Source organism: Dermacentor andersoni, chromosome 2, assembly GCF_023375885.2.
Source record: "Dermacentor andersoni chromosome 2, qqDerAnde1_hic_scaffold, whole genome shotgun sequence".
NCBI classification, from domain to species: domain Eukaryota; kingdom Metazoa; phylum Arthropoda; class Arachnida; order Ixodida; family Ixodidae; genus Dermacentor; species Dermacentor andersoni.
The window spans coordinates 218,596,971-218,624,721 of record NC_092815.1 but is presented as its reverse complement, the minus strand read 5'-3'; the positions used below and the strand labels follow the sequence as shown (position 1 = coordinate 218,624,721).

The 27,751-nt window shown below is 45.3% G+C and overlaps 1 protein-coding gene across 1 annotated transcript in view; it reads left to right on the top strand.

The window, feature by feature from the left end:
* The window catches only part of LOC126539837 (monocarboxylate transporter 13-like), a 465,405-nt gene that overhangs the window by 197,154 nt on the left and 240,500 nt on the right, over positions 1–27,751 (top strand). Inside the window, exon 4 of the mRNA XM_072286220.1 lies at positions 26,329–26,559. Coding sequence (XP_072142321.1) covers positions 26,329–26,559 — 231 coding nt within the window. The remainder of the gene's footprint in view (positions 1–26,328; positions 26,560–27,751) is intronic.

The following is a 27,751-nucleotide window of genomic DNA, read 5'->3' as shown; positions in this document are numbered from 1 at the left end:
GTTGAGTATAAAGATGTCGTCTTTGCTTCCTATGCATCTGCTGTGAATTTCCAAGAGAACGTGTTCACACCCTCTCTCGGTGGTAATGTGCTGCGTTGCAGCTATGTTGCTTCGGACTAGGATGGCTGTGCTTTTCTCACTGGGATCGGTGTATGTGGCGTACCCCGCGAGTTTTGGTCGCGAGTTCGTTTCTTGAACTGCAAGGATATCCGGTTTGTGTTCCGCATTATCTATGTATTGCTGTAATTCTCCTATTTTGTCCTTAATTCCTCGGCAGTTCCATTGGGCTAAGATTGTTGTATCTTCCTTCCTATTTTTACGCCTGGCCGCCATCTTGGCTCAGGTTGGTAGCCGTGAGACTACTCGCCATGCACGGTTTCCCATACGGGGCTTCCTCTTTAGCTTTTTGAGTGGTTAGTATGAGCTGGTTGACATTAGCTTCTAGCGCGTCGAACTTGGCCGTCTTGGACATTATCAAGCCGATTTGGCTGGCAAGCTGTGTGACCATCTCGGTGAGGGCTTCAATGGGCTTGGCCCACGCAGGTTCCTCAGACGGACTCGATTCAATTTTCTCTGCCTCCATTGCTGTTACCGGGGGCTCCGGTTGAGCGTCCCTCTTGGCAATTTTGCGTTTTGTGACATCCTCGCTGCTTTTCGATTTTTCTAATGCCTCCATGCGCGCAAGAAGCGCCCTGATTTGCTCATTTTGCTTAACTACAAGCGCTTTGAGTTGCATGCATTCCTCACAATCTTTCTTGGGAGTCTGGAGAAGGGGAGGGAAATCTTTGTTGCTAAGAGCGATACGAGATCTAACTGCCCAGCCCACCTGTTTAGCGGCGTTCCTCGACGGTGTCTGGCTCCGGGTCTTCGACCTTGAGCGCGTCTCCCGGCGGCGCCCGCTGCAGCTGCTGCCAGCCACGTCACCCGGAGACGATGCTCTCAAGCCCGGCTTTGAGGCGCAGCTGCTGCTCCGCCCTCGTCCGCCTTCACGGGAAAGAGAGTGATTCCGGTACCCTGACGTAGCTGCTCCCTCCCGACGTGGCGGTTTGGAGGCTTCTGCAAGCGTGTAGTTGGTATCTTTCCGCTCCCACCGGCGTTTCCGTACCACGTACGGGATCTTGAAGTGAGCTCTGCACACCTTGTCTGCGGTCAAATGTTCTCCTCAACAGAGGTCACACTTGGGGGTACACTTGTGCTGTTCATCGGGATTAAGAGCACCACATCCCCGGCAGATCCGGTCTGTTGGATCACGGCAAACATCCATGCGGTGGCCAGGCGACCGCACTGATAGCAGATATCTATCTGTTTTCTGTATAACGAGCATTTGGCGAGCAGGCCCCCCTAACGAACGTAGTTCGGCACTTTGGGTCCATTGAAGGCGATCACCACAGACTTCGTGTTAGCAATGCGGTTGGCCTCTACAGCAGTGGGATTATATTCGTTCACGGTGTTCTCGTTGATTTCTTGAACCGTGTCTCCGAGGGGGACGCCTCGTATGGCTCCCTTGGTCATGCCATGGGGGGCGGATTCGTAGGCGCTGACCTCGTGCTCATTTCCTTGGACGACAATCTTGGTGACTCTAACATACCGGTTAGCATTTTCTCTCTTTGAAGTACTGATGACAACGATGTTTTGCTGGTAATTTGGGCATATCACGTCCCGGATCCATTCTTCTTTGGTGACTCCCGCCGCAGCGCAAATGGCCCGGCCAACTTCCATATGGCCGACCTTGCTGATATTCAGACCCCCGCGTGGTCTCACCACGATCTTGGTATCGTCTCGGGGCAGTGCAGGCATGCGCACTCTCTTGATTAACGTATCTTTGGCGTTCTCGGGTTTACGACCGGCACCAGAGGGTTTTGATTGAAGTGCATTGGGTAGACCTAGGTCTCGCTGATGTGGTCGGGACTTGCGTTCACCGGCGATGCGCCAGCCCAGGGTCCTGGTTACTTCTTCCGGTTGAATATCCTCCCCCTCTATTTCAACACTCATGGGAGTGGCCATGATGCAGGTAGAGTTCGGAATAATGGGCGTTCCAGCAGCGACCGCCCGTCGGCCGCGGCGGCTAGGCCAAGCGGTCGGCGGAGCAAGCCTAGGCTTAGCGACGACTCGCCTTAGGTGGGCACACAATCGTCCTTAAAGTCCCAAAAAATGGTCCCCTACCTTAAAGGCAGGTATCCTCGTGGTCCTGATGACTACACGGAACACTTGGTGCAAGAATTTTTGTAGCACAAGGTGATAATCCGGCACAGTCATCGAAAAACTGCGAAGCCGATGTGAAGCGCGTCCCACCGGTTATGCCCATGGAGGAAAATACGTAAGAAGGTCGGGCAGTGGATTGTACTGATCACAGGCCGTCAAGACTTCACTGGGCAAGGGCAACCAGTCAAGGCCTGGCCAACACATCGCTACAGGAGTACGCTTTGCAACATCACCGGGCCACGGAATTCTAACACAAGGCCTGTTAGCTCCCATTTGTGTGGCCAGAACACAAGCTTACAAGCTTTGGGTCCGAACTTGCAGACAGCTGCCTGGCCAGGACACGTTCTCCAAGTGTTCATGTTCAAGGTTTCCGATATAGTCGCCGGTTCTTTGGCCAAGTGTGGGCATTACGTTCGTGATATCTTGGACCCTTTGGTCAAGCCTGTAATTGCTGCGGTGAGTGCATTGTTGCTTCCCTCATCATCTCACCTCCCTCCAAAGTCAACTCCTTTCTTTGGCTGAACAAAAATTTTTACATTCGCTTTGTTTTCTGCCACTACTTTATTTGTTGTACTCTACTGTTAGTTCACGTCAGGTCAAGGTGCCGTCCTACCTTTAGCTTCTTACCTAAATATTTACTATTTACTTCCGTTGCCATGTTTTCATTAATCTTTTTGTTGCATGTATGGAAACTGCTTCATTTTCTTTAGGGTGCTATAAGGTTTTGGCTACGTCACCCATTCCAAATATAAAAAGCCTGCATCACACACCGATTATGGGTCATGTGCCTGGCTCAAAAATCAATCCACATGACTAGATGGTCTGTTGAGATTTTTAGGCCTGTCAACATTATATATAAGAACTATATAGTACAAGCCAGGAAATACTACATTTAGAAAATAATCCTAGCAAGTATTTGATTATTCTCTATGTTGACTGTTTATAAGTAACGAATGGCAGATTTCGTTTCGTAATGATGCTGTGAATAGCCACGCAGCTCAATACCGTCGCAGCCGCAATGAGTCTTTGTGCATACACGCAGAAATGTATAAAGTTAATAATGAATTATTCACGTAGCATCTGTTAAGAGCTATGTTTAAGTGTACATTTGTCCTGTCAGTTTATGTGCCAGCCGTGCAGGTAGGTCTGCATAATCAATGAGTGCAAAATAGTAGGCTACGGAAAATCACTCAGTGACTCTGTATTTGTGATTGATTTCGCTCGAACTACACACAAATAAAGAATCATCAAATATCTGTGTTAATATGCCAAATATAAACAAGTGCGAAATGACAAGACGAAGAGGAGAACAAGGTCAGAAAGCGAATGGGCTTGGTTAGCAACCTGACAGCAGCTGCAAAGCATAGCCAGAAGACTGACCCAGAATGCCAGACGGTAGATGTATGTTGGGAAGAGTTCGTGGGCATTGTTGTCAGCTCCATACTTGATCCATAATAATATCTGCAATGTGTGTCAACAATTGGCCTCGTGAAAGTTGTTTCCCATGTAAGCACGGTTGTGTATGTTGCAGCTCTAGAACGGAAGTTTTAGTTACCTGCTCTGTGCCTGACTTGGCAGATCAGCCCGCTCAGCAAATCAGGACGTGTGCATAGCATACTGAGTACGCATATGTTAGGAGGCAAGTATTTTCTTTATATTCAGTTATTTTTTACATAACAATTTTACCTGTTGCACAATGTAGATCAATGAAGGCACAAGCACAAGAGGGAGGAGGAAAAAGGGAATGCATACGTAACTTTCTTGAATTACAAAGTTAATGTTTCTTGTTTCGATGTCATAATAGATACCTGCGACTTTTACAATTTTATCACAAGATGTCATACTTCTGGAGGTTGCTTACAACTGCTGTATTGATACCAATAATTATTGTTGGGACAATTCTAAGGCACTTCTTCATTGTCTGCACATGATCATCATCCCATCGGGTTCATCATCATCTCTTGTGGGGACTCATCTTAGGATTGATCTGTGCCTTCAATGTGATTGGTCCGCCACGTTTTCGGGGTGTATTAAAGGTCGCGCTAATGGCTACGTTGCAAGAAAGTTTCTTTCATTCGCATCCTACTAAGGACAAAAACTGATCCTAATAGAATGCAAATATAGTCAACGGGCAATTTTCAGAGCCAGACTACTCAGACCCGCTTAGGTATTCAGATTTACTGGCAGCAGTGCCACAAGTAAAACGGCAAGTGAAATTTTGGCTGACGTTACATGGATATTTTGTGCATAAATATCACCTATATACCAGAAGCGTTGCATAATTCAGTTTTCTATAATTAGCTTTCCCGCAATGCACATGTTTACACGGTGAAGCTTATGTAGTGTACTGTGGCGAATCATGTTAAAAGTGAAAAGAAGCCACTGTACGGGACTCATAATGTGATCCTTAATTATACGTTTGTGCACCCGCCGTCTCCTGTGAGTAAAAGCACAAATACACCTGTTAAATGTACTAGCAGGCCACCAAAGCTACTCTGGACATGACTGTGGCAATAAAAGCTCTTGTTTCTACCGCCTTTCAAGGATGTAGCTAATATTCTAGAAATAATGAACACTTAAAAAACATGACCACCATAAACTTCGGCTTGATAAACGAAATTAAATACTACTTCCTTACAGCTAGAGCCACACTTTTCACCCCAGAACATGGTCGTTAAATCTCTTCAAAAGTAGCTTTGAACATCTGCCATTACAGTTATTACATGTGTCGGTATTTGTACAATGTATGTAATTAAGGGGAACACACATGCCCTTTGACAATGACCTCTTTTCACGTTTTATATGCTTAACCGCGTAACATGGTTGTATTATGGAAAACTCACTTTAGGAAATCAAATTCTGCAACATTTATTGACCCTTGCTCGAAGCCAACCGAACTCTTGCGCAGAAAACAATTCTCAGCATTTCTCAGCATATTTTAGGGCTTTCTATCTTCAACGGTAGTATTTATGACATTTTAAGGTTGAAGAGTCTGTAATACAGATGGTTCGTGTCAAAACTCTCTATTCGGGCATCTTAAGCCCCAAGTAGAACAAAAAAGCAAGATTACATATAACACATAAAAAATTAAATTTTGCCCAGTCAGCACGCACTGGCACGAATTTTAGATTTTGGTCTGTTATACTTCTTGATTTTAAGCTATAATTATTGATTTTGACCATCAGCTGAAAAGCCTGGTTTACCTAATGAAGAACATAAAACCTACAAGACAAAATCCTGAAATTTTAAAGAATGAAAATGCACAGGGTAAGCTCATCAGAAAGTATGTGGGTTGTCTTTTAGTGACGGTCTCTCACACAAGCTTAAATCTGGTTTGTAATAGAGCGGATTCTGAATGCTGATAATCCTAACAATGCTATCATAGTACAGTCATTTAATGTGTTTCTAGTTTCTTTGCTTCATTCTCCAAGTTTGCCGTCAGCGTCTCACCAAGTAGACGCAGCAGTATCTCTCTCATACAGCTGTACAATGAGCAGGCAAGATTTGAAGATTTAGAGGCCAAAGGACTTCTGTCAGATAACTTAGTGGAAGGTGCTTGATGGGGATATTTATTCGCTCATGCAATTCAGAGTTGTTCAAACATTACACGTGTTTAATACTTCGTAGTTGCGCGACTATAACCTCTAAAGCAGGTCATAAAGACGTACTCACGTGCAGGTGGCGTGAAAATAGAACACGCTAGCGCGCTTGGCCAAAACGGACGCGGTGTCAGCCGGCACCGAGGTCCCGCAACACCATGGCTGGCTGGCTTCAATCAACCGTGGCTGCAGCGTCAACCTATTCGCTCAGCCTCCCACAAATTGATGACCCGAGCGAAAGCACCCAGCCTTCCCACAAATTGGTGACCCGGACGACCGAGCCCAGACATGGCAGCACCAACTCGCAAATTGGTGAAAGCGGATGACCACATTCATTTCAGCGTCAGTGCACTGACTTCACCTAGGCGAGTAGTGATGTAGCCTCACATGGTTCGGCAGATGTCCCACGATTGTAGGGCGTCCGGAAATTATGCACTGACATGCCGGACATCTGATTCATCCAGCTAAACAGCCACTTCCTTCTCAACAAGGTTCCAAGCTCCGGCTGCGTTCCAGGCACTGGCTCATAGCCCCTATCCCGACTTCTACAAGGATTTGCGGGCAGCCGTACTAGCTCTCTATTTCCCCTCGAGTGGTCACTCGCCTGCAGCCAGTGCTCCGCTGCAACAGCTCTCGCCATCTATTGTCATTCCGCGTCATGTTGTCGCACATCACCTGCATCCACCCGTGCCGGTTTTCAGCACGTGCCGACCCCAGCATCAAAGCTCTACTCGGTCCGTGAGCTTCCTCCCCAGCTCAAAGGGAGCTGCGCGCCGACTTTTTCCGAGGAATTCAGTCGGCCAAACCCAAGTGCTTTCGGCTACTTACCGCTCATCGCTCTCCTTCCTTGGACGTTCCCACATGCGGCCCGCTTTCCATTCCGGGTCACCTCACTCATCATCAATTCAGGGGCTCTGCAACCGGCTCCACAAGGTGCACATTTCACACTCGAGGGCATGGTGATGCCACAAGCACAAGATTATTGAGGCATTTAGTGACCACCACAATCCTGATGCTATTGGCATCGAGATTTCACCTCAAGCAGCAGCAGGCGAGCCTTTCGATGTTCTGTGCTCATGCCTTCCACGGATGCATGGGCTACCGAAGTTTTACAAAAGCAACTCTGCCATCTGGTTTCTTCAGCTCAAGAATCACTTCTACGTCAACAACACGAGTTACACGTGCATTATGTCCATGCAAGTCCCGAGCTACCAGACGGTCTACTTTTGGAGCTCCGACTTCTACAGGCCGGGAATGTACGAGAAACTGTGACGGGCTGTGATTTTGCACTCCGGTATCGCTGTGGTTGCGCGTCGCTCACAAACTATGCCCCCGGTGCTGCCTGGTATATCTCGTTCAAATTGCGGGAATGCGGCACTACCAACGACTTTACCATCGGCCACTTTACCTGGACTTTACCATCGAACTTTATATCAATCACGCTTCGCAATAGGAGGTGGGCCCTGTAACAGCACGACTATCGCCTCCAAAGCAGATAAATAAGATAGGCTCACGCGCAGGTAGCGCAAGAATAGAGCACGCTAGCGCGCAACTTGAGTTGCCGCTCCAGAGATCCCGTGACACTACGGCTGGCCAGCTTATATAAACCGTGACTACGGCGGCTACCTCTTAATAATGCCTCCCACAAATCGGTGACAAGGACGACTGAACCCAGCTTTCCCATAACTTCTTTGTAGATAAACCTCGGCTCACATTGCTCACTTCACAAGTGACAACAGTGCATTAGCCTGCAAGTCATTATTGAATTTACGTAATTAGCCATGAGGACTTGCAAATTTGCATTTAAGCAGAAGTGTTAAATATTTACCCGAGTGGGAGGCCAAAGTGAAGCTGCTCTCGCACATTGTGAGAACCAATGTTATCGTAAGATTTTGTTTAATGGTTACCCAGCATTGTCATAATTAATGTGAAGTGCTGCTAGGCGGACGGCAAAGTTTGTGTAAAATGAATAACTATGTGTGTGTAACGACAACAAAAAGAGGTCAGTCACCACAATCGCCTTCAGTGACGGCATGATTTCTTCTCCATCTATTTGACGTGAGCTTACGACAGGCAGATTGTTGGGTTCTACATGTGTGCTGGACAAGCATATGAAAGAGAAGCATGGATTGTGAATTCATCAGGGCCTATGCGTTATACAGTCGTACGTGGCTGTGTCATATTATCTATGTTACAAAGACGATGACTTCATAGGTTTCCGAGCTGAAAGCAGTTTTTTAAAAACCCATTTGGGTTTCTGTGGAAGAGGCGGGAACGAAGTCGTCAGAGGAGCAGGCATGGACCTGGAAAAATAAGTTCGAATGTTTAAAGATGCCTCCTGTGGCTGTCACTGCTGCTACTAAACTGTCGTGCTGAAGAGTGAAGCGTCCTCGCAACTTTCACATGATGCACACGGTTCATGGGACAGCAAGGTTGCGGCCGATAAATCCTGGTAAGGTGAAAAAGCTTTTCAGTCTTTCAGCCACAGAAGTTGTCCCGTGCCCACGTTTTCACGTCAAAAGAACTCGCGCCAGGAAAGGGGCGGGTATGAAGGCGTCGGCGGAGCAGGAACCAACCTAAAGAAATGAGTTGGGGTGCTTAAAAGATGCGTCCGGTCATTCCACTGCTGCTGGAGTGTGATGCGTCTTTGCAACTTTCACGTGATGCGCATGGTTCAATGGATAGCAAGGTTCTGGCAGATAAATTCTGGACAGGCGAATATGCTTTCCACTCCTTATGCCGCTAAAATTCTCCGTCCCCACATTTTCACGTCGAAAGTACTTGCATCAGGAAAGGGAGGGGAACAAACGCGACTGCGGAGCAGAAACAAACCTGCAAAAATGAGTTGGGATGCCTAAAGGATGCGTCCGGTGCCTGTCAGTGCCACTGCCAAACTGTCGTGCCGGAGAGTGACGCGTCTTTTCAACTTTCATCTGATGCACGCGGTTGATGGGGCTGCAAGGTTCCGGCAGGTAAATCCTGGGCAGGCGAAAAAGCTTTTCAATCCTTCAGCAACTGAAATTCTCCCGTCCCCGCAATTTCACGTCGAAAGTACTCGCGGAAGGAAACGGACGGGAATGAAGGCGTCTCTGGAGCATAAACCAACGCAGAAAAATGAGTTGGGGTGCTTAAAAGGTGCGCCCGGTGCCCGTGACTGCTGCAGCGAAACCGCTGTGCCGTAGACTGGAGCGTCTTTGCAGCTTTCACGTGATACACACGGTTCATGGGTCATGGGACATCAGTGTTTCACTAAATAAATCCTGGACAGGCGGAAATGTTTTTCAGTCCTTTAGCCACACAAGTTCTGGCGTCATGCATTTTGACGTCAAAACAACATCCGGTAGGTAAGGGGCGGGAACGAAGGCTTCAGAGGTGCAGGAACCGTCCTGGAAAAATAAGCTTCGGATGCTTGAAAGATGTGTCCAGTGCCTGTCACTGCTACTGCCAAAGTGAAATGCTAGGGGGAATCTCGTCTTTGGAACTTTCACGCTATGCACATGCCTGATGGGAGAACAATGTTCCGGCATATATATCCTCGGCGAATGAAAAAGCTTTTCAGTCTTTCAATGACAGAAGTTCTGCCGTCATGCATTTTCACGTCAAAAGAACTCGTGGCAGGAAATGGGCGGGAAGGAGGTCAACAGAGTAGCAGGAACCAACCTGGAAAAATAAGTTCGGATGCTCAAAAGCTGCCTCCGGTGCGCGTAACTGCTGCTGCCAAACTGTCGTTATGCAGATTGACACACCTTTGCAACTTTCCCGTGAAGCACGCGGTTGATGGGACAGCAGTGTTCCGCCAGATAAATCCTGGACAGGTGAAAACTCTTTCAGTCCTTCAACCACAGAACTTATCCCCTCATGCAATTTCACGTCAAAAAAACTTGCGGCAAGGAAGGAACGGGAACGAAGGCTTAAGCGTAGCAAGAACCAACCTCAAAAAATAATTTCGCATCTTTACAAGATGCGTCCGGCACCTGTCAGTGCCACTGTGAAACTGTCGTGCCGGAGAGTGACGCGTCTTTCCAACTTTCATGTTATGCACGCGGTTGATGGGGCTGCAAGGTTCCAACAGATAAATCCTGGACAGGTGAAAAAGTTTTTGAGTCCTTCAGCCACAGAAGTTCTTCTGTCGCCGCATTTTTGTGTCAAAAGAACTCGCGACACGTAAGAGGCGGGAGCAAACTCGTCAGAAGAGCAGGAACCAACCTGGAAAAATAAGTTTCGTATTCTTAAAAGATGCGTCCGGTGCCTTTCACTGCTGCTGCCACACTGTCGTGCTGCAGAGTGACGCGTCTTTGCAATTTTCACGTGATGCACACATTTGATGGGACAGCAAGGTTCCGGCAGATATATCCTGTACAGGCGAAAAAGCTTTTCAGTTCAGTTCAGTTTTGTATTCCTAAAGACCCATTTGCTAGGAGTATTACATAAGGGGTGGGTAAAGTTGACAATACAAACATAAACCCAGGTGTACAGAAAAAATTGTACACGAAAGGTACATTTTCGCAACTGCATAAGAACAGAAAGTATACCGCGTGAGAAAGTAGGTTATTGATTAGCCAACAAAGACACATTTTCAAAAAAAAAACGATGTCGGGCAAGTGATTGCGGCGACGTGGTGGGGAAGGGCGTTCCAATCTGATGCTGTGCAGGAAAAAAGACGAGGAAAAAGTAGCTGGGTGGAAGTGTGGTCGTAAGATTTTTAATGGGTGCCCAGTTCGTAGCGATATGCGTGCGGGTGGTGTGGTATATCGCTTGTGAAATAAGGAACTGTAAAATAACTTATGAAGGAGGCAAATGGTGGCAGTAGCGCGGCGACGTGCAAGGGGCTGTAGATCAGATTTTGCTCTTAAGGATGATGCGCCTACGTCATATGAGTAGGGCGAATGGATGTATCTGACGACGCGTTTGTGAAAGGACTCGAGCTCGTTAACTTGAAAGACTTGATATGGAATCCAGATGGGTGATGCGTATTCAACTTTCGGTCTGGTAAGGGATTGAAAAGCTAGGAGTTTTAGGTTCTGTGGGACGTCACGCAAGTGTCGTCTCATTAAGCCAAAAGTTCGGTTAGCTGATGATGTATGTTGTAAATATGCGTAAGCAAATTGACATCACAACCCGCCGTGGCTGCTCAGTGGCTTTGGTGTTAGGCTGCTGAGCACGAGGTCGCGGGATCGAATCCCGGCCATGGCGGCTGCATTTCGATGGGGGCGAAATGCGAAAACACCTGTGTACATTGATTTAGGTGCACGTTAAAGAACCGCAGGTTATCGAAATTTCCGGAGCCCTCCACTACGGCGTGCCTCATAATCAGAAAGTGGTTTTGCCACGTAAAACCCCATGAAGAAACTGAGATCACGAGAAAGTGTGACGCCTAAGTACTTAAATGGTTCTACTTATTCTAAGGGAACGTTTACAATTGTATAAGAGGACAGGAAAGGATTACGACGGCGGGTAAGAGATATATGTATACATTTGTTGGGATTAAGAGTCATCAGCCAGTCTTCACTCCAAGACTGCATGTTGTTAAGATTTTGTTGTAAGGTGTTATCGTCAGTAGCATTACAAACTTGGTGGTAAATCACGCAGTCATCGGCGAAAATTCGTATCTTACAATATACGTGTTGGGGTAAATCATTAATATAAATTAAAAGGAGAAGAGGACCGAGAACTGATCCCTTAGGGACTCCAGAAGTTACAGGAAGAAGAGTGGATAATTTGTCATTTACAGAAACGAATTGGTAGCAATCAGTAAGTAATGCTTCGAGCCATTTGAGTACGTCACTGTGTAAGTTCAAAGAAGAAAGCTTTGGTGGTAAGTGGCGGTGAGAAACTTTGTCAAAGGCCTTTTCATAGTCCAGAAAAATAGCGTCAGTTGGTTGGTTAGAGTCAAGGTTTACATGTAAGTCGTGCAGAAACAGAACTATTTGCATTTCGGTAGAGAAACCCTTACGGAACCCACGATGTGCCGAATGAAAGAAATTGATTCGAGTCCAAATTATTCATGATCAGGGAGTAGATGACGTGTTTCATGATTTTGCACGGAAGGCTAGTTGAGAGATGGGTCGATAATTTAGCGGCGTGTTCTTATTACCAGACATGTAGATGGGAATGACCTTACCCACCTTCCATTCGTGAGGCATGGAACCTGTAGAAAGTAACTGCGAGAATATAAGACCCAAAAATGATGACCAAATATACTTTGTATTTTTGAGCAGTTAGGAGCTTATAACATCCATACCTGCTGAGGATGAAAGATTAAGGTTTTCAATTCGGCGCAAAACGCCATCAGGATAAAACACCACGCTCAGCATGCTAGAAGCTATGTTGCAGGGGACATTAGACAATGGAACGTTATTATCATTAGAAAATACTGACGAAAATGCGTTGTTAAATATGAGTGCGCACTCAGTTTCAGGCATGATTTCACCCATATCATCATCAAGAGTTACAGTGCATGTGTTACTTGGATTGATAACTTTCCGAAAATTTGGGGGGTTGTCTGCCAATATTTTAGGTAAGTCATTATTGAAAAACGACCGTTTGGCATTACGGACAGCAAGTAAGTATTCTCTCTCAGCTGCGTAATATTTATCCCATGAAGTTGGGCTTGGTTTCTGCTTGGAACTACGAAAAAGTCTTTTTTTCTTATTTTCCAACCTCTTTAAATTGTTATTGAACCAGGGGTTCTGATGATTCGCACGAAATGTTAGTTTCAGAATATACTCGTTTGGTAGTTCATTCATTTTATTTCTAAACGGTTCCCAGTTGCCTTCAACAGATCGTTCATTGAATGAGGTTTCAAAGACTACAAAAAAATGCACAATTCTTCATTTATAGCTTCGAAATTTGCTTTTTCATACAGGTTGATAGTTTTGCCTGAAAGAACACGCGGTGCTGGGGCAAAGTCAAATGTCGCATGAATTACACTGTGGTCGCTGATAGGACAAAGGTAGGTAACCAATGATAATGTCTCTGGATGGTCAGTAAGAATAAGGCCCAAAATGGTTGCGCAGTCGCGCGTTACGCGCGTCGGCTCTGAGATAAGCTGTGTTAAGTTAAAATTCAAACAGATGTCGCCAAAGTCCTCCGCCACTGTGGTGTTAATTGTGGAATTTAATTTATTCCGATAAATAATGGGAAAGTCGAAATCACCGAACAAAAGAATATAAGCGTTAGGATGGCTTGCTGTAATCTGGCATAAAGTGCCGTTAAGTTCTGGTGAGAAGTTTAGATTACTGGTGATGGCCTGTAGCACACACCTAGAAGGACATATCTAGGAGAAGAGTGAATAAGAAGCTATAGTATTTCCAAGTTGGAAGAAATATTATTTGGTGTACAGGATAATTCATGACTACAAGCAATAAGAACGCCACCCCCCGCGTGCCCCTTGACGGTTGCAGCGATAAACATCAAGTCTTGGACTACTTTATCGGCCCTAATTTCACTTGGGAGTCAAGTTTCCGTTAGAACTAGCATGTTGCTGCTAGATGACGTCACGAAATTTGATATTGAGTCAAGTTTGGGAATGAAACTGCGGGCATTATTATAAACAACAGATAAGGAAAGGTTTTTCTTAGGAACGGAAGGGCGGTTATGAACTGCACGAATTTTGTGCAATGATTGCTACTGAATATTTTCAACCGATTTCGTCAAATCGTCATATTCATAGGGTTGGGAACCCATAACGAGCGTTTTGAAACGCATGGAAAAGGCATAGATTGACTTTTAGCGTAGGTAATAAGATGTTTGCAGGCGTTCCGAACTTCGGGGGAAAATCTTCACTCAGGCTATTATTTGTGCTTTTCAGTTTGCGGCTGTTAGACAGGACTGATTCATTCGTTTTATATGACGTGAATTAGGTAATTATGGGACGGTGCCTGTTAGGGAAATAGCGGCCAAGGCGATGAGCACGTTCGATATCTTCGGACTCAAGGTTTACCTTAATGATATCCGCGATTTCATCACTATCAGCTTTTCTGATCGTGCAAAGTTTTTTTTTTTTTGGGGGGGGGGGGGGCGGTTGGTATCACGAAGGTCACAGAAAATTTGATTATTCCTTCGGGACCGGTTGTCTGCATGTCTAGACGATTTTCAAAGCCGGATACCACGCTGGCAGTTGGAGCAGCGGCATATTTGACAGCTTCTAATTCATATTGAAGTGGTATCGTTGCCTGGTAATGATGTTCTAAAAAGGTCATTCGTTTGTTCAAGTCCATTAAAATCTCTTCAGTGTTTAAAATCTGACTTTTTAAGCCTTGAACTTCACTGATTAGTGTATTCTGACTGGCTGAAATCTTCTGCAATTCTTTCTACACAACGTTCGTGTCGGGTCCCAGGTTAGTTTCAATGTCACTAGAGAGTATCAGTAAGCGGCGAATCCCTCCCACACTTTCACCAATAAGCGCAAGGCAGCAATGGGGGCTCGGAAGCTGCACCAGACAATAGTCGCTACGCCTCTTAGCAAAAAAGGATGTGTCTTGTACCAACCTGCATGACGAAAACCAGTGGGTTAGACGACAGTGTCGTGGCGCAGCCACCGAGTCCACCGAGCGACCGGAGCGGTAGGATATCTTTTATAGTCGACGACCTGCAGAGCGTCGATGCCGATGCAGGAGTCCACGATGAATCGAGCATCCATTGCTGTGCTGCCAGTACAGAGGTAACCGGAAAGGTGCAGTCACGTGTGGCGTCCCGCTGACCTAAAAACCGGTGGCAAAAGGGCGCATGCTCTGTGGGAGTCCTAGAACAAGCAGCCGCCAGTGCGGGCAGCAGCACGTTCGAAAGGGCAGCGCCGATCATTTGCATGGCGAAAACCAGTGGGTTAGACGACAGCGTCGTGGCACAGCCACCGAGGCCACCCGTCCTACCCCACCAGTCCGCCAGTCCTTCAGTGACAGTCCTTCAGTGACAGATGTTCTGCTGTCATGCATTTTCACGTCAAAAGAACTCGCGGTAGGAAATAGGCGGGAGCGAAGTCGTCACAGGAGCAGGAACCAACCTGGAAAAATAAGATTTGAATGCTTGAAAGATGTGTCCGGTGCCTGTCACGGCTAGTACCAAAGTGAAGTGATAGGGAGAATGTCGTCTTTAGAACTTTCACGCTATGCGCCAGCTTGGTGGTAGAGCAAGGTTCCGGCATATATATCCTACATAGATGAAAAAGCTTTTCAGTCCTTCAGTGACAGAAGATCTCTCGTCATGCATTTTCACGTCAAAAAATCTGGCCACAGGAAATGGGCGGGAACGAAGGCTTCACAGAAGCAGGAACCAACCTGGAAAAATAGGTTCGGATGTTGAAAGATGCTCCGGTGGCTGTCACTTCTGCTACCAAACTGTCGTGCTGAAGAGTGAAGCCTCTTTGACACTTTCACGTGATGCGCACGGTTGATGGGACAGCAAGGTTTCGACAGATAATCCTGGACAGGTAAAAAAGCTTTTTCAGTCTATCAGCCACAGTAGTTATCCCGTCGCCGGATTTTCACGCCAAAAGAACTCGCGGCAAGAAAGGGGCGGGAATGAAGGCGCCAGCGGAGCAGAAACCAACCTGGAAAAATCAGATGGGGTGCTTAAAAGATGCGTCCGGTACCCGCCACTGCTGCTGCAAAACCGTCGTGTTGGAGACTGAAGCGTCTTTGCAGCTTTCACATGATGCACACGGTTGGTGGCACATCAGTGTTTCGCCAAATAAATCCTGGACAGGCGAATACGTTTTTCAGTCCTTTAGCCACAGTTCTGCGGTCATGCATTTTGACGTCAAAAAAACTCGCGGTAGGGAAGCGGCGGGAACAAAGGCTTCAGAGGAGCAGGAACCGCCCTGGAAAAATAAGATTGGGATGCTTGAAAGATGTGTCCAGTGCCTGCCACTGCTACTGCCAAAGTGAAGTGCTAGGGAGAATCTCGGCTTTGGAACTTTCGCGCTATGCGCCAGATTGATGGGAGAGCAAGGTTCCGGTATATATATCCTAGACCGATGAAAAAGCTTTTCAGTCCTTGAGTGACAGAAGCTCTCCCGTCATGCGCTTTCACGTCAAAAAAACTGGCGGCAGGAAATGGGCGGGAACGAAGTCGTGGAGCAGGAACCAACCTGGAAAAGTAAGCTTCGGATGGTTAAAAGATACGCCCAGTGCCAATCACTGCTGCTTCCAAACTGTCCTGCCGGAGAGTGACGCGTCTTTGCAGTATGCACACGGTTGATGGCACAGCAAGCTTGGAAATCCTGGAAAAATTGGTTCGGATGCTTAAAAGATGCCTCCGATGCCTGTTACTGTTGCTGCTAAAATGAGATCGCTGAGATTTCCACCCTATTCAATACATACTATTTACTGACGGTTCTCTGTTGCTTAACAAGCTCACTTGCCTCGAGTATCAAATGATGCTTAACCCTGACTTTCAAAGCGTTCTTTCCTCGTTTACAGTTCAGTTCAGTTCAGTTTTATTCCTTAAAGGCCCCCATTTAGGGGGTGTTACATAAGGGGTGGGATTACATTTGTAGTGAGGAAGACAAACAGCGATGGTTATTTAACATTGAAGGTGATCTGTTACGCGTTCTTGAAAAGCAGGTGTTGAAGAGATGGCGACGATGTCATGGGGTAGGCCGTTTCAGTCCGTGGCTGCTCGAAGAAATAACGAAGCTGAAAACGTAGTAGTACGTGATAGTGGGCGGGCAACTTGAAGGGGATGACTGGTGCGGTGAGATATGCGTGATGCGGCGACGATATACGGTGCTTGATTGAGAGGAGAATAAAAGAAGTTGTGATAAAGGGTGAGGCTAGCAATGCGACGGCGAAAAGAGAGGGGTGACAGTCCGGGTGTAGCTTTCAAGGATGAAACACTGACGTCATATGAGTATGAGGAATGAATGAATCGGGCAGCACGATTCTGCACAGCTTCCAATACGGTGATTAGATATGCTTGATGTGGGCTCCAGATGGAGGATGCATATTCTAATTTGGGTCTTATAAGTGATTTATACGCGAGCAATTTAACATGTGGTGGGGCAAGACGAAGGTGACGTTTTAGAAAACCGAGTGTTTTGTTTGATGCTGAAATGATGTTACCGATATGAACCTGCCATAATAGATTAGAAGAGAGGGTGACTCCTAGATATTTATATGATTGTACTTGCTCAATCTGTGTGTTAGAAATTAAATAATGAAAGAGATATGGATTGTGACGACGAGTAAAGGACATGAGTTTACATTTACTAGGATTGAGGGACATTAGCCAGTTATTACACCAATTTAGTACGTTGTTAAGCTCTGTCTGAAGAGTGTATTGATCGTGACAGTTATTAATGGTGCGGTAAATAACACAATCATCTGCGAAAATTCGAATAATACAGGAAACATGCAGGGGCAAGTCGTTAATATATATTAAGAATAGGAGGGGACCGAGGACAGAACCTTGTGGGACGCCTGAAGTAACCGGGAGAGATGTAGACAGATGGCCGTTAAGATAGACTGACTGAGAGCGGTTAGTTAGGAATTCTTCAATCCATTTGAGAATATTAGGGGGTAGGTTCAGCTTTGAGAGTTTTAGTAATAGCCGGCGGTGGGGAACCTTGTCAAAAGCTTTAGTGAAATCAAGAAAGATGGTGTCGGTCTGCATATTACGGTCTACATTAGTGTGCAATCGATTAGTGTACAGTCGCCGGATATGGCCTTGAACCAGGAAAAAACTGTTTTTGCACCCGGTTACTGTAATTGTAATAATGTATAATAACATTAAAATCTATTGATACATGTCAATTACAGAAACAATCAATAAAATGTCGTTTTTCTGTTACACCAGCTCTGAACAGCTGACCAAAGTTGGTCAGTATAAATATCTTGGGACCGCAATAACCATCGATCTCATGCTTAAACTGAAACAAGCTCTTTATAGTAGTACATTACACTTCAATGATCCGACGGAACCAGAATATGCATGCATTGTGTGTCATCTCTATAAGAAAACTAGCATTAACGCTTTAGGGAAGATCCAATGTAAAGTGACAGGGTCATTTTTTTTTCCTCTAAATATTGTCTGACTCTCCTTCTTGCCTAGCGAATAAACATCATATTTACACTCTACAGCTACACATAAAAATAGTGAATCAAATTTTATTTTATTTTCTTCCTAACAATTACCAATTGTCCTTCCGCCCAAAGGCTTAGGTTAAACCACTTACAGCGCGTCGATCACGGGATCGCCACGTTGATTCTTTAACGACTTATGACATCTGAACCGGCTCCTTTCAAGTTTTCTTTCTTCCGACGAGCCATTACTGATTGGAGGATTATTGCATCATTGCAATTCATAAACACTGAATCTTTTGAACGCGTGTCTTTAATGGTAATATTATTGCTATTTTGGCAAACTTTGTGGCTACCTTGCTTTCCCTTAGTTCTTTTGTGTTTTTACATGTGAACTTTTTTGATGTATGCTACATCTTCCCTATTTACTATTTTCAGTATTCTGCAATGTTTACTCGTCTATCAACGTGCCTGGCTCCTTGTTCATTTTTTTTTCTTGCGAGAATTGTTGCAAATACTAGTATATTATCGCCTGTATTCCTGACGCCTTGAGCTCCGTTGACACTGTTCTAATGAATGTCAAGTGTTAATATTTCAATTTATTTTAAGAAATGTTACTTAGTTGTTTCTTTCATTTTTTCTGATCATTTAAGGTGGGGCATTGCTTTTGTGTTCGTTTTTTTTTGAAATCAAATCAAAATTTCTTTTCGTCTCTTAACAACGAAAGAAAGAGGGCTGACGTGTAAGAGCTGCATTACTGCAGCTTGCCTAAGCCCGACCCCCTATGGTACAATTCGACAGTGTGCAGCAGTAACATAGGTACACAAAAACATTAGTATAGGCACTTTACAGAAAATTTGAAGAAAAAAAGAAATGGTAACCTAAATGTACTGGCAGTAAATTGATTTCTTTTGTGTAGCACAAGAAAATGAAGAAACCGTATCAGGGATGTACATACAAAATAATTTCATAAAATAAGCTGCGACAACGCAGTAAACAGAAAATCAGAACAAAAATGAATGCATCAGACTCGATATAAATCGATGACATACGCGCAGGTGTATATATGCACACAGACATACATCCACGCACACAGTACATATATATATATATATATATATATATAAACGAGAAGGATGGGGATTAACCAATGGACCCGATTTTTTGTTAGTCATATCACAAGAATCCAACAACCATCGACACCAAGTACAACATAGGGGAAATTACTTGTGCTTAACAAATGAAATAAAGAAACGATAAATAATGGAAACAAAAGTGGATGAGAAAACAACCTGCCGCAGGCGGGGACCGAACCAACAACCTTCGCATTTCACGTGCAATGCTCTACCAATTGAGCTGCCGCGGCGCCGTTTCCCCACCCACATTCTTGGGTATTTACATTTCCTAGTAGAACCCTGTGAGTGTTAGCCAGCGCCACCACTCACAGACCTTGGCGGCGGACGTGGAACGTCCTTTCTGCCGCAGGCGTCGCGAGAACGTGATCTTTTTGGGGGGAGGCGACCGATCAATAAACCCACACATGCTACCTGAAGGCATCAATGTTGCCGGATTCGAGACCCTCGTTATGTAATAAACGAGAAGGCAGGAACCCCCCCCCCCACACACACACTCATATATATATATATATATATATATATATATATATATATATATATATATATAGCATAGGTAGGATGCATACTGATATGCATGCAATGATGAAATACAAGTACATGAATCACACAGCGCGATTTTGCGAAAGGAAATAAGTGAAAAAAGAACGAGGAGAGGTAGTGTCCGGGTTTAATCCACTTGTAGTCAGAATGTTTAGTAGATCAGCAATGCGGTAGGATGCAGATTGCTGTCCATAATTAGTACGACAAAAGCGTGTTCAAAAGCGTATGTATGTATGTATGTATGTATGTATGTATGTATGTATGTATGTATGTATGTATGTATGTAAGCACAACATTTTAATGAGTACTTTCAAAGTTTCTTTCCAGTGTCAGATGATTGCATTACTATGCTTAGAGTAAAACAGGGATTTCATGTGGATTCTATTTCTTATGCTGGAATTGTCAACATGCTGGTAAACATCAAAACCAAAGCTCCTTGTGGCCCTGAATAAATTCCAAACATCTTTATAAAATGTTATCATGAACTTATTGCCAGCTTTCTTGTACGAATTTTTTCTGCTTCTGTGCTGTCGGCACAACTGCCCGCTGAATGGAGAGTGGCCCTAGTTGTTCCAATATTTAAGAAAGGAGATCGATTAAGATTACAAAATTACCGTCCCATTTCTCTGACATCACAATGCTACACGCGCTTGGAGCGCGTCGTGGCACACTATATAAAATAACTCTTGGCTGAAAACAATGTGCTCACGGAGTTTCAGCATGGCTTCAGAAAGGGTTATTCGACTGGAACGCAATGGGCATCAGTGATTCATTTGTTTGCTTTATCTCTAGACAATAATGGCCAAATGGTTGTGATATTTTTAGATTTCAGAAAAGCCTCCGATAAGTTTCGGCACGGCTAATTATTCTTCAAACTTAGAAATATTGGCATACCTGACATTTTTATAAACTGCATTATTGCTTACCTGAGAAAACGCACTCAATGCGTTACAATTGGTGAACATAACTCCACCACTCTCCCGTCACATCAGGGGTGCCCCAAAGTACTGTCTTGGTGCCTTTGCTATTTCTATTGTATATAAATGACGTTGTTAAAACCATAGCTCCTGGTGTGCAAATTTGACTGCCGATGATTGTATTTTGTACAGTGATATAACTTGTCAGAATGATCAGACTGTCCTCGAAAAGAATTTAAACACCATATTGAAGTAGTGTAATGAATGGGGTACGTTTATTAACGCTGATAAATCCGTATTTCTTTGTATTACTCGTAAAAAAACATAAATTTTTTCTTATACGCTAGGTTCTTAAGCTATGCGCGAGACTACAATTACAAATACTTAGGTGTTACTTTGACTTCCATATTGTCGTGGACCATGCACATTAATGATATTTCTTCTTGTGCTTTCCGCAAACTCTGTTTTCTAAGACACAAACTGAAAAATGCCCCTCCTAATACGATATTACTGTATTATTTTAGATTTATTGGACCAAAGTTAGAGTATGCATGTACATCATGGGATCCTTACACTAAGTCAAATCGTGCGTCTTGAAAAAGTACAAAGAAAGCAAGTTAGGTTTATATTTCGTAACTTCGCAAGACTGGACTCTCCCTCTAAAATTATGACAGAAAATTCCATACCCACTCTTGAATCACGACGAAAGCTGCTAAGGCTTGAATTCCTTTCCCTTCTTCTCAACAACAGGCTTGAAATTAAACCATCGACCTACATAACACCTGCAATACCACGGCACACAAGACGGCATCATCCGAACTCACTAAGATCCTATTATGCTCGAACTGACACGTTTCAATTTTCTTTTTTTTTCCAGAACAATGTCAGACTGGAACGCCAGTTTACAGACACAGTGTGACTAAAATTGTATAAGTTTGTATTTGCTTGTTCCTAATTCGTTCTCTTTTGTTTGTATGCATTCTATTGCCCCTCTGCTTGGACTGAAAGGTCTGCAGTATGTACTTAATAAATAAATAAAATGTATGTGTGTACGTGTGTGTGTGTGTAAGCCTCTCCTCCTGTTTGAGCCCCCATTCTAGTCTATAGCATTGTATAAATAAAATAAAAATAAAAATTCATGAGCCATTCCCCTTTTTGTAGGCGGATGACCAGCGAAGCTCTTTAGCGCACGAAAGAGTAGTCCCAGAATAGCACACAAAGGTTCGAACATATTTATTGTCCTAATCTGTGGTCAGCGTGGCGATATAGGTACGCACAAACATTCGCGTATCACCTCTGTTATTCAATGTGTCTGTCACTAAGACAATGAATGGCTCATACCCCTTTAAGCAATCGCCCATACCCCCGTAAACGCTTCTTTTACATTACAACGAGAGAAGTGAAATTCTGCGCTGGAATGAGGAGCGACAACGGAGCCAGCTGTACAAGACGTCGACGACGACGGACGCGCGAATACTGGAACTAGCGCGTTTGCGTTTTTGAAAGCGAAACTGCACATGGCAAGCCGATTCGTCCTCGATGTGTTGCCTGTACGCCGAAAACTCCTCCAGTGTAATCACGTGCGTATGTGCGAAAAAAAAAGAGGAAGAGAGGCGTGCGATTGGCCACACCTGTAGTGACGTCGTTGCTCTCCGTCGCTACCGAGCATGCGTGCAGCAACTTCTCTTCGGCTCCGAAATGGGTAGGCCACGTTCCATACGTACTCCTGAGGAGCCGGCAGCTATCGATCAGCACTGTCGCGAGCAGAACTGGGAACGAGCTCGTTTACACCATGCCGATGCTGCATTCCGGGTACAGCAGGCTCGTGCAGCCGAGCGCAAGCAGCAACTGCGTACCGAGAATCTGGCAGCCTACTAAGCCGTCGTTTAATGAACCGTCAGGATAAACCCAATCAATACCAGGACCGCACATTTCGGCTTCGCTGGTTAACCCTCTGTAGAGAGTACTTGGGCGGCGATTTTTTGTAAAGGTTCGTGTTGAAGAATGTCTAAAAACCATTTTTCAAAAAGATCTGTTCTTACGCTTGCGACTGGGACCGATTTGGGACCCACGTATGACAAAGGTAGTTCAAGGGCGTTACAGGTCGGCGAGCCCACAGGAGTATGTGCCATTAGGCTTGGACCGTTTCTGCACTATCACCATTAACGCCCCACATGATGATTTGTTTTTGTCAACTTCTCGGAGGGGGGCACGTTTTTTGCCAGATCCTAGCGATAGATATCTTCTCTGTAAAAATGATTTTTATTGGGGGAACCTGTGCCCAAAAAGCAAGCTACACTTGCAGTACAACGAAACGGCGAGCACAGTCGGCGATCATCGAAATCTTATCAGAGGAACAAGCCCGTCGGCTTTTGTACATCACTCGTCGAAGGAAATCACTGGTACCCGCCTGGTTTCCAGAACCAATTTCTCATTGAAGGTCCCTCATGCAGTCTGATTATACATGGGTCGGTGAGGACATACACACAAGATAGAACCAACGATAACATTCGCGTAAATTACAAATCATGCATGCGCGTCTAGCGCTCAGCGATAACGTCTAGCATTTATTAGCCGGCGAACAGCGGTCACGGGAGAACACGCTTCATACTAAGAACAACATGCCAAACATAAATGATGCCACATCAGTTTCATGTGCTAACTTACAAAAAAATTTCTGTATGTTTGTATATAGCATAGTGCCAACACATTGATGCAAACTAGCATGATCTTCAAACTCCTATATCCAAATGCAACGCTCGATCGAGAAAAATTCTTTACCTGACGTCATTTCACGTCATTCAGCAAAAACCTTCAGTGCGTTGCCATCTCTGACTACGAAAACAAAGCCTCGCATATACCATGTTTTCAACGCCGGTGCGTGATCTTAGTAGCTCGTACTACTCCATACGTTTAAGTGCAATAATAATAGATGTCGCGATTTCTGCACTACCAAGAGTTTTACAAACAGCCATAAGATGTGGGATGGTGCACCTGCCAAGGCGTGAGACCGGGTTACTTGGTGTTGATTAGTTGAGCTAGCAGAATATCAGTTTTTTCAGTGGGCGTAGAGGTGAACACAAATATGCATTGTTTTGCACTTGATGCCGCTTGCGCTTTTTTTGACGAATGCACAATTCTCACCGCATTAGCAAATGGTGTGATGCTGATTTTTGGATCTTGCAATCCCGCGTACAAGTACTTGCGAAAGCATGAAATGGCCGATTGAAAGAAAAAGCCGGCCTCTGTAGCCGCGAAATCGCACCTAAATTTCCACTGGCAGCCATGCCACGTCACGAGCCCGCCTCCCCGAAGCAGAGCTGGCGAAATGATGTTGTGTGAGGGCAGATGGCATCACCGTAACGCCGCGTCACCAGGGCACTTCGAAGAAGCAGATACGATGACAAGACGTGTTGTCGTCGGCGATGTATTGTCACGTTGCGCGAACGTGCCGCGGACCGTGTCTCTCTCTCCGCACTGGATTAGAGCTGCTGCTCTCTCGGTCTCTGGTACTATGCGGCATTGGCACCGAAAACTACTGCTGCTTGCTCTCTCGGGCAGCACCTACTTCTATGGTATATTACTCGCAGCGCAACACTACAAGTACCACTTAGCGGCATTCAATTGGACATCAATACTTTCGCATTGAGAACTCACAACAAGTGCTTAGGTGTCCTGGTTTTTTTTTTTTTTTCTCGCTTCAGAAAATTTTCGTAGGTTACCTATGGCTAATAAGACACTTCTAGACCTTGATCTAAATTACTCGGTGAAGTGGGCATTACTTCTATGAGAAATTAAAATGCGTTCTTGAATATTTGACCTTATAGGCTAATTATATGCTTATTGATTAGGTTACAGTGCCTATTTCAATTCACGAATTGCAGCTAGTGAGTCTATGAGGCGAATTCTGAAGATAAGTATTACTACAAATTCACAGGTTTCGACATATGCGCCATCGAACAGGCGGTTAAAAGGCATTGTTATTCCACTTACCTTTCTACGAAAACGCTGTTTGATACACTGAAGCACTAAAGTAACTGGAAGGCAAATTCATTTCGTCGGACATTCTAAAATTATGAAATTGAAACGGTCGTAGTCTTGAGATCTCGAACTAAATCAATATACCTTGCATAATCAGGACGTGGAATTCGTAGATGGAAATATGTGCCGTAAATCGATAGTTAAGATGTAAATTACAGCAACTATAGTACAGTGGACCAGCGTACTGGTCAGCTATACTGGTATACTAAAATCCGCCCCAAAAACGTCAACTGCTTTCTACATATTCACTCGGTCAGCAGGTAGCTCCGCTGTCGAAGCCGTCGCTGGCTTCGCCATCAAGCATGCCCGCGAAGTACAACGCCTGATTACTCTTTTCACGCCATGCTTCACCTTCCTCGAAGCCCTTCGCAGTTCTGCGATGGCCGTAGCGGCTCCCGCGTGGAAAAGCCTCCGGTGCAAGCATGCTGCGATGAGTTCAGTGGCATGGTAATTACCGGGAAACAGGTTTGGGTGCTTGATGCCACCCTGGTGCGGGACGTTCCCAAATCTCGTTTTAATCCGCGGCAAATTATCCTCCTCCGCAACAAAGGGGTACATATCTAGAATTTTAGATACCTTGTGGGGGTTCGGTTCTGCCTGGAGGACTGATATTTCAAGACCGAATCACTGCTTTTGTGTAATGGAAAGCCAATACATTTCAAAAGAGGCAAGCTCCTCCCATGTTAGGTGTTCTTTAGAGTGTGGCGGTTTAGAAGTGTGTTTTTGTTCAATAATTAGCCCGCCTCGGAACCGCTCCTCCAAGATAGAAATGACGTCCTCGTAATCAGTGTCTGTGGTAAGTATGCCCGCAATAGCCTTTGCCGTTAGGCCGTATAGAATATGCCGAAAGTAATGGAACCGAAAGACGTTGTTAAGTCGCGGGTTCGGCTGTACTAAGTATGGAAAGAGGTCCGAAAATGGGAGCCATTTCGTAAGAAAACCCTCGAATATCGTTAGGCTTAGCTTAGAACAACTCGCTCCAAAGAGGACGAAAGCTTTTTTCAGGCTTGTTGAACGCAAAAAAAAATTGATAAATAAGTTGGTACATCACCATTGGGTCTGGACGTCGACGAAGTACGGAGCTTTAGTTCCTGGATGTGGTCTCGTAGAAGACCAACGCTTCTGGCACAGAGTCAATGCCAGTACCCATCTACTCGTCAGGCATCTCTGCCTGCCGTGCTTCGCTGGCATTGACGAGCTCATCGTGGCTTTTCTCGAGGCGCTGAAGAATGCTGCGAAGCCCTGCGATACCGCACTCATTACTGGCTGGAAGATGCTCAAGTTCTTTGATGATTTGAGAGGTATGGTGTCGCCGAGCTTTTGTCGTGTTTAGCAGGCATTCCGTGGCGCTCAAAGGAAGCCATTCCCAGGTTTCGGCACCAGTGTAAAGTCCGGCGACCTCGTTGCTTGGTAGACTACGCTTCAAGCACTGTGAAGGACAATTCACCCGAAGATCGGAGCGCAGCCCGTGTTATATGTCACCATGTATTCCAGCAACAAGATGAAGAACTCCCGTGCCACGCGCCCTCGATTGCCGCACTTCTTACTTACATTTTGCGCAACCTATTTATTTTCTCCTATTAACAAATTGTCCTATTAGGCATTTTTATTGCTCATAAAAGTAATGGCCATCTCATCGAGTTGTTTAAATCATGGATGAGAATTGTGCTATTTGCCACAAGCAATTTGTTTATTTCGTGCAGCTAAAAGAAACATCGTCTACTCGTATGTCCGCTGGCTGTATACACTGTTACGTGACTAAATAATGTAGCGTAGTTTCCCAGACATTTCTCCCGAGTTTTTTACTAAACGAGACGAAATTCACACCGGAAGTAATTTTGAACAAGAAACTTAATCGAACTGCACTTTTACGCAGGGCGTGGTAGCAGGTTCGCTCATGCGGCCCGTTGGGGGTCCCAGTTCGACGGACAGCGACAGCTTTACCAACACTTACGAGCCGTCTGAACTGTATGTGGGGCCCAGCCGCGCGGTGCGCCCGCTGGCCGTCTACGACGTGTCATCCAGCGTGGCCACTGGAGAAGGCTCACCACCCGATGCCCTGCAGCTGACCATGGTTCCCGACCATGGATGTTCTGAAACCTTCAAGGTCCTTTAGTGCATCAAATATTGCATTGCTTTTGGAAACGTTTTTCCTAAACAACATGGATCACGGAAGGGGATATCTTCTCCAACGCAGATAATTGAATGTACAAATGAACTGCAACGTAACTTGGGCTTAAATTGTCTTGCCCTGTTTCAACTTTAAAGAATATTCATTGTTTTCGCCAACGGAATCAGTCACGTAGCGAATGGTCGACCAAGAGGCTACATTCAGTGTATCCCTACAAACTCCGTAACAACCACTTAGATCAGAAGCTTTCAGTCATTTCGCAAACAATTTACAACTCTCAGCAACAATTGTTGCCACCTTAGCGAAGTATCATCAGGTGTTCCCCAGGTAGCGTCCATAGGACCACTGTTATTGCTAATATTCATAATCCTACATAATTAATTCAGCTCCTCATCCGTGAGTTATTATTTTACCGTTAAATTCGCTCATCGACCGGTCCCCTCTCTTTGGCAGTACCACGACCGCCTTACAACTGGTTCTCCTCATTGTTAACGTTTCTATAGACAAAAAAATGCGAACTTGTAGCCTTCACCCGCAACCGACTGAATTCCATGCTTCAATCCACCTTTAGCAGACTAACCTATTAGCCATGGCAAAGAAGTTCTGGGACTTTCGTCTCACTTGGTTGTCATACGGCGCTATGAGGGAAGGACGCAAGGAAAGTAGTTGAACGCCGGATGAAAGCACAAACCACAGTTATTTAAATATTGAAACTACAAAAACCAAACTACAAGCGCACATACCCTAAGGACACATGACATGACGCAGATACTAAGCCAGACGAACTAAGGTTGTCGTGAGTCCGAGAAACAAACAGTTCAAAATGGCTGACGGTAGGGTGGACAGGAAACGAGAGGTTGCGAAGTGAGGGGTGATAAGGCCATCGCGCAGAACGCGCCTCGACGTTGGAAGGTAAGGCAGGCTCTTGACAGCTGGGGACGAAAGCTCAGCCTGCGCCCGTAGTGCACGTTGCAAAAATATTCAGCCTGCCCCCCCCCCCTCCCCTCCTCAGCAGTCAACGCGCTCTCAGCGCCCGTGCGGCCATTAGCCACGAATGGTGCTCCGGTGAACCAAGGCTTGCCCGCGATACGCAATCGTCGCTGCAAAAGGTTGGATAGCAGGCACAGCCGCGCTCCTAGCTGCAATACTGGTGCTGGCGAACGCCTTG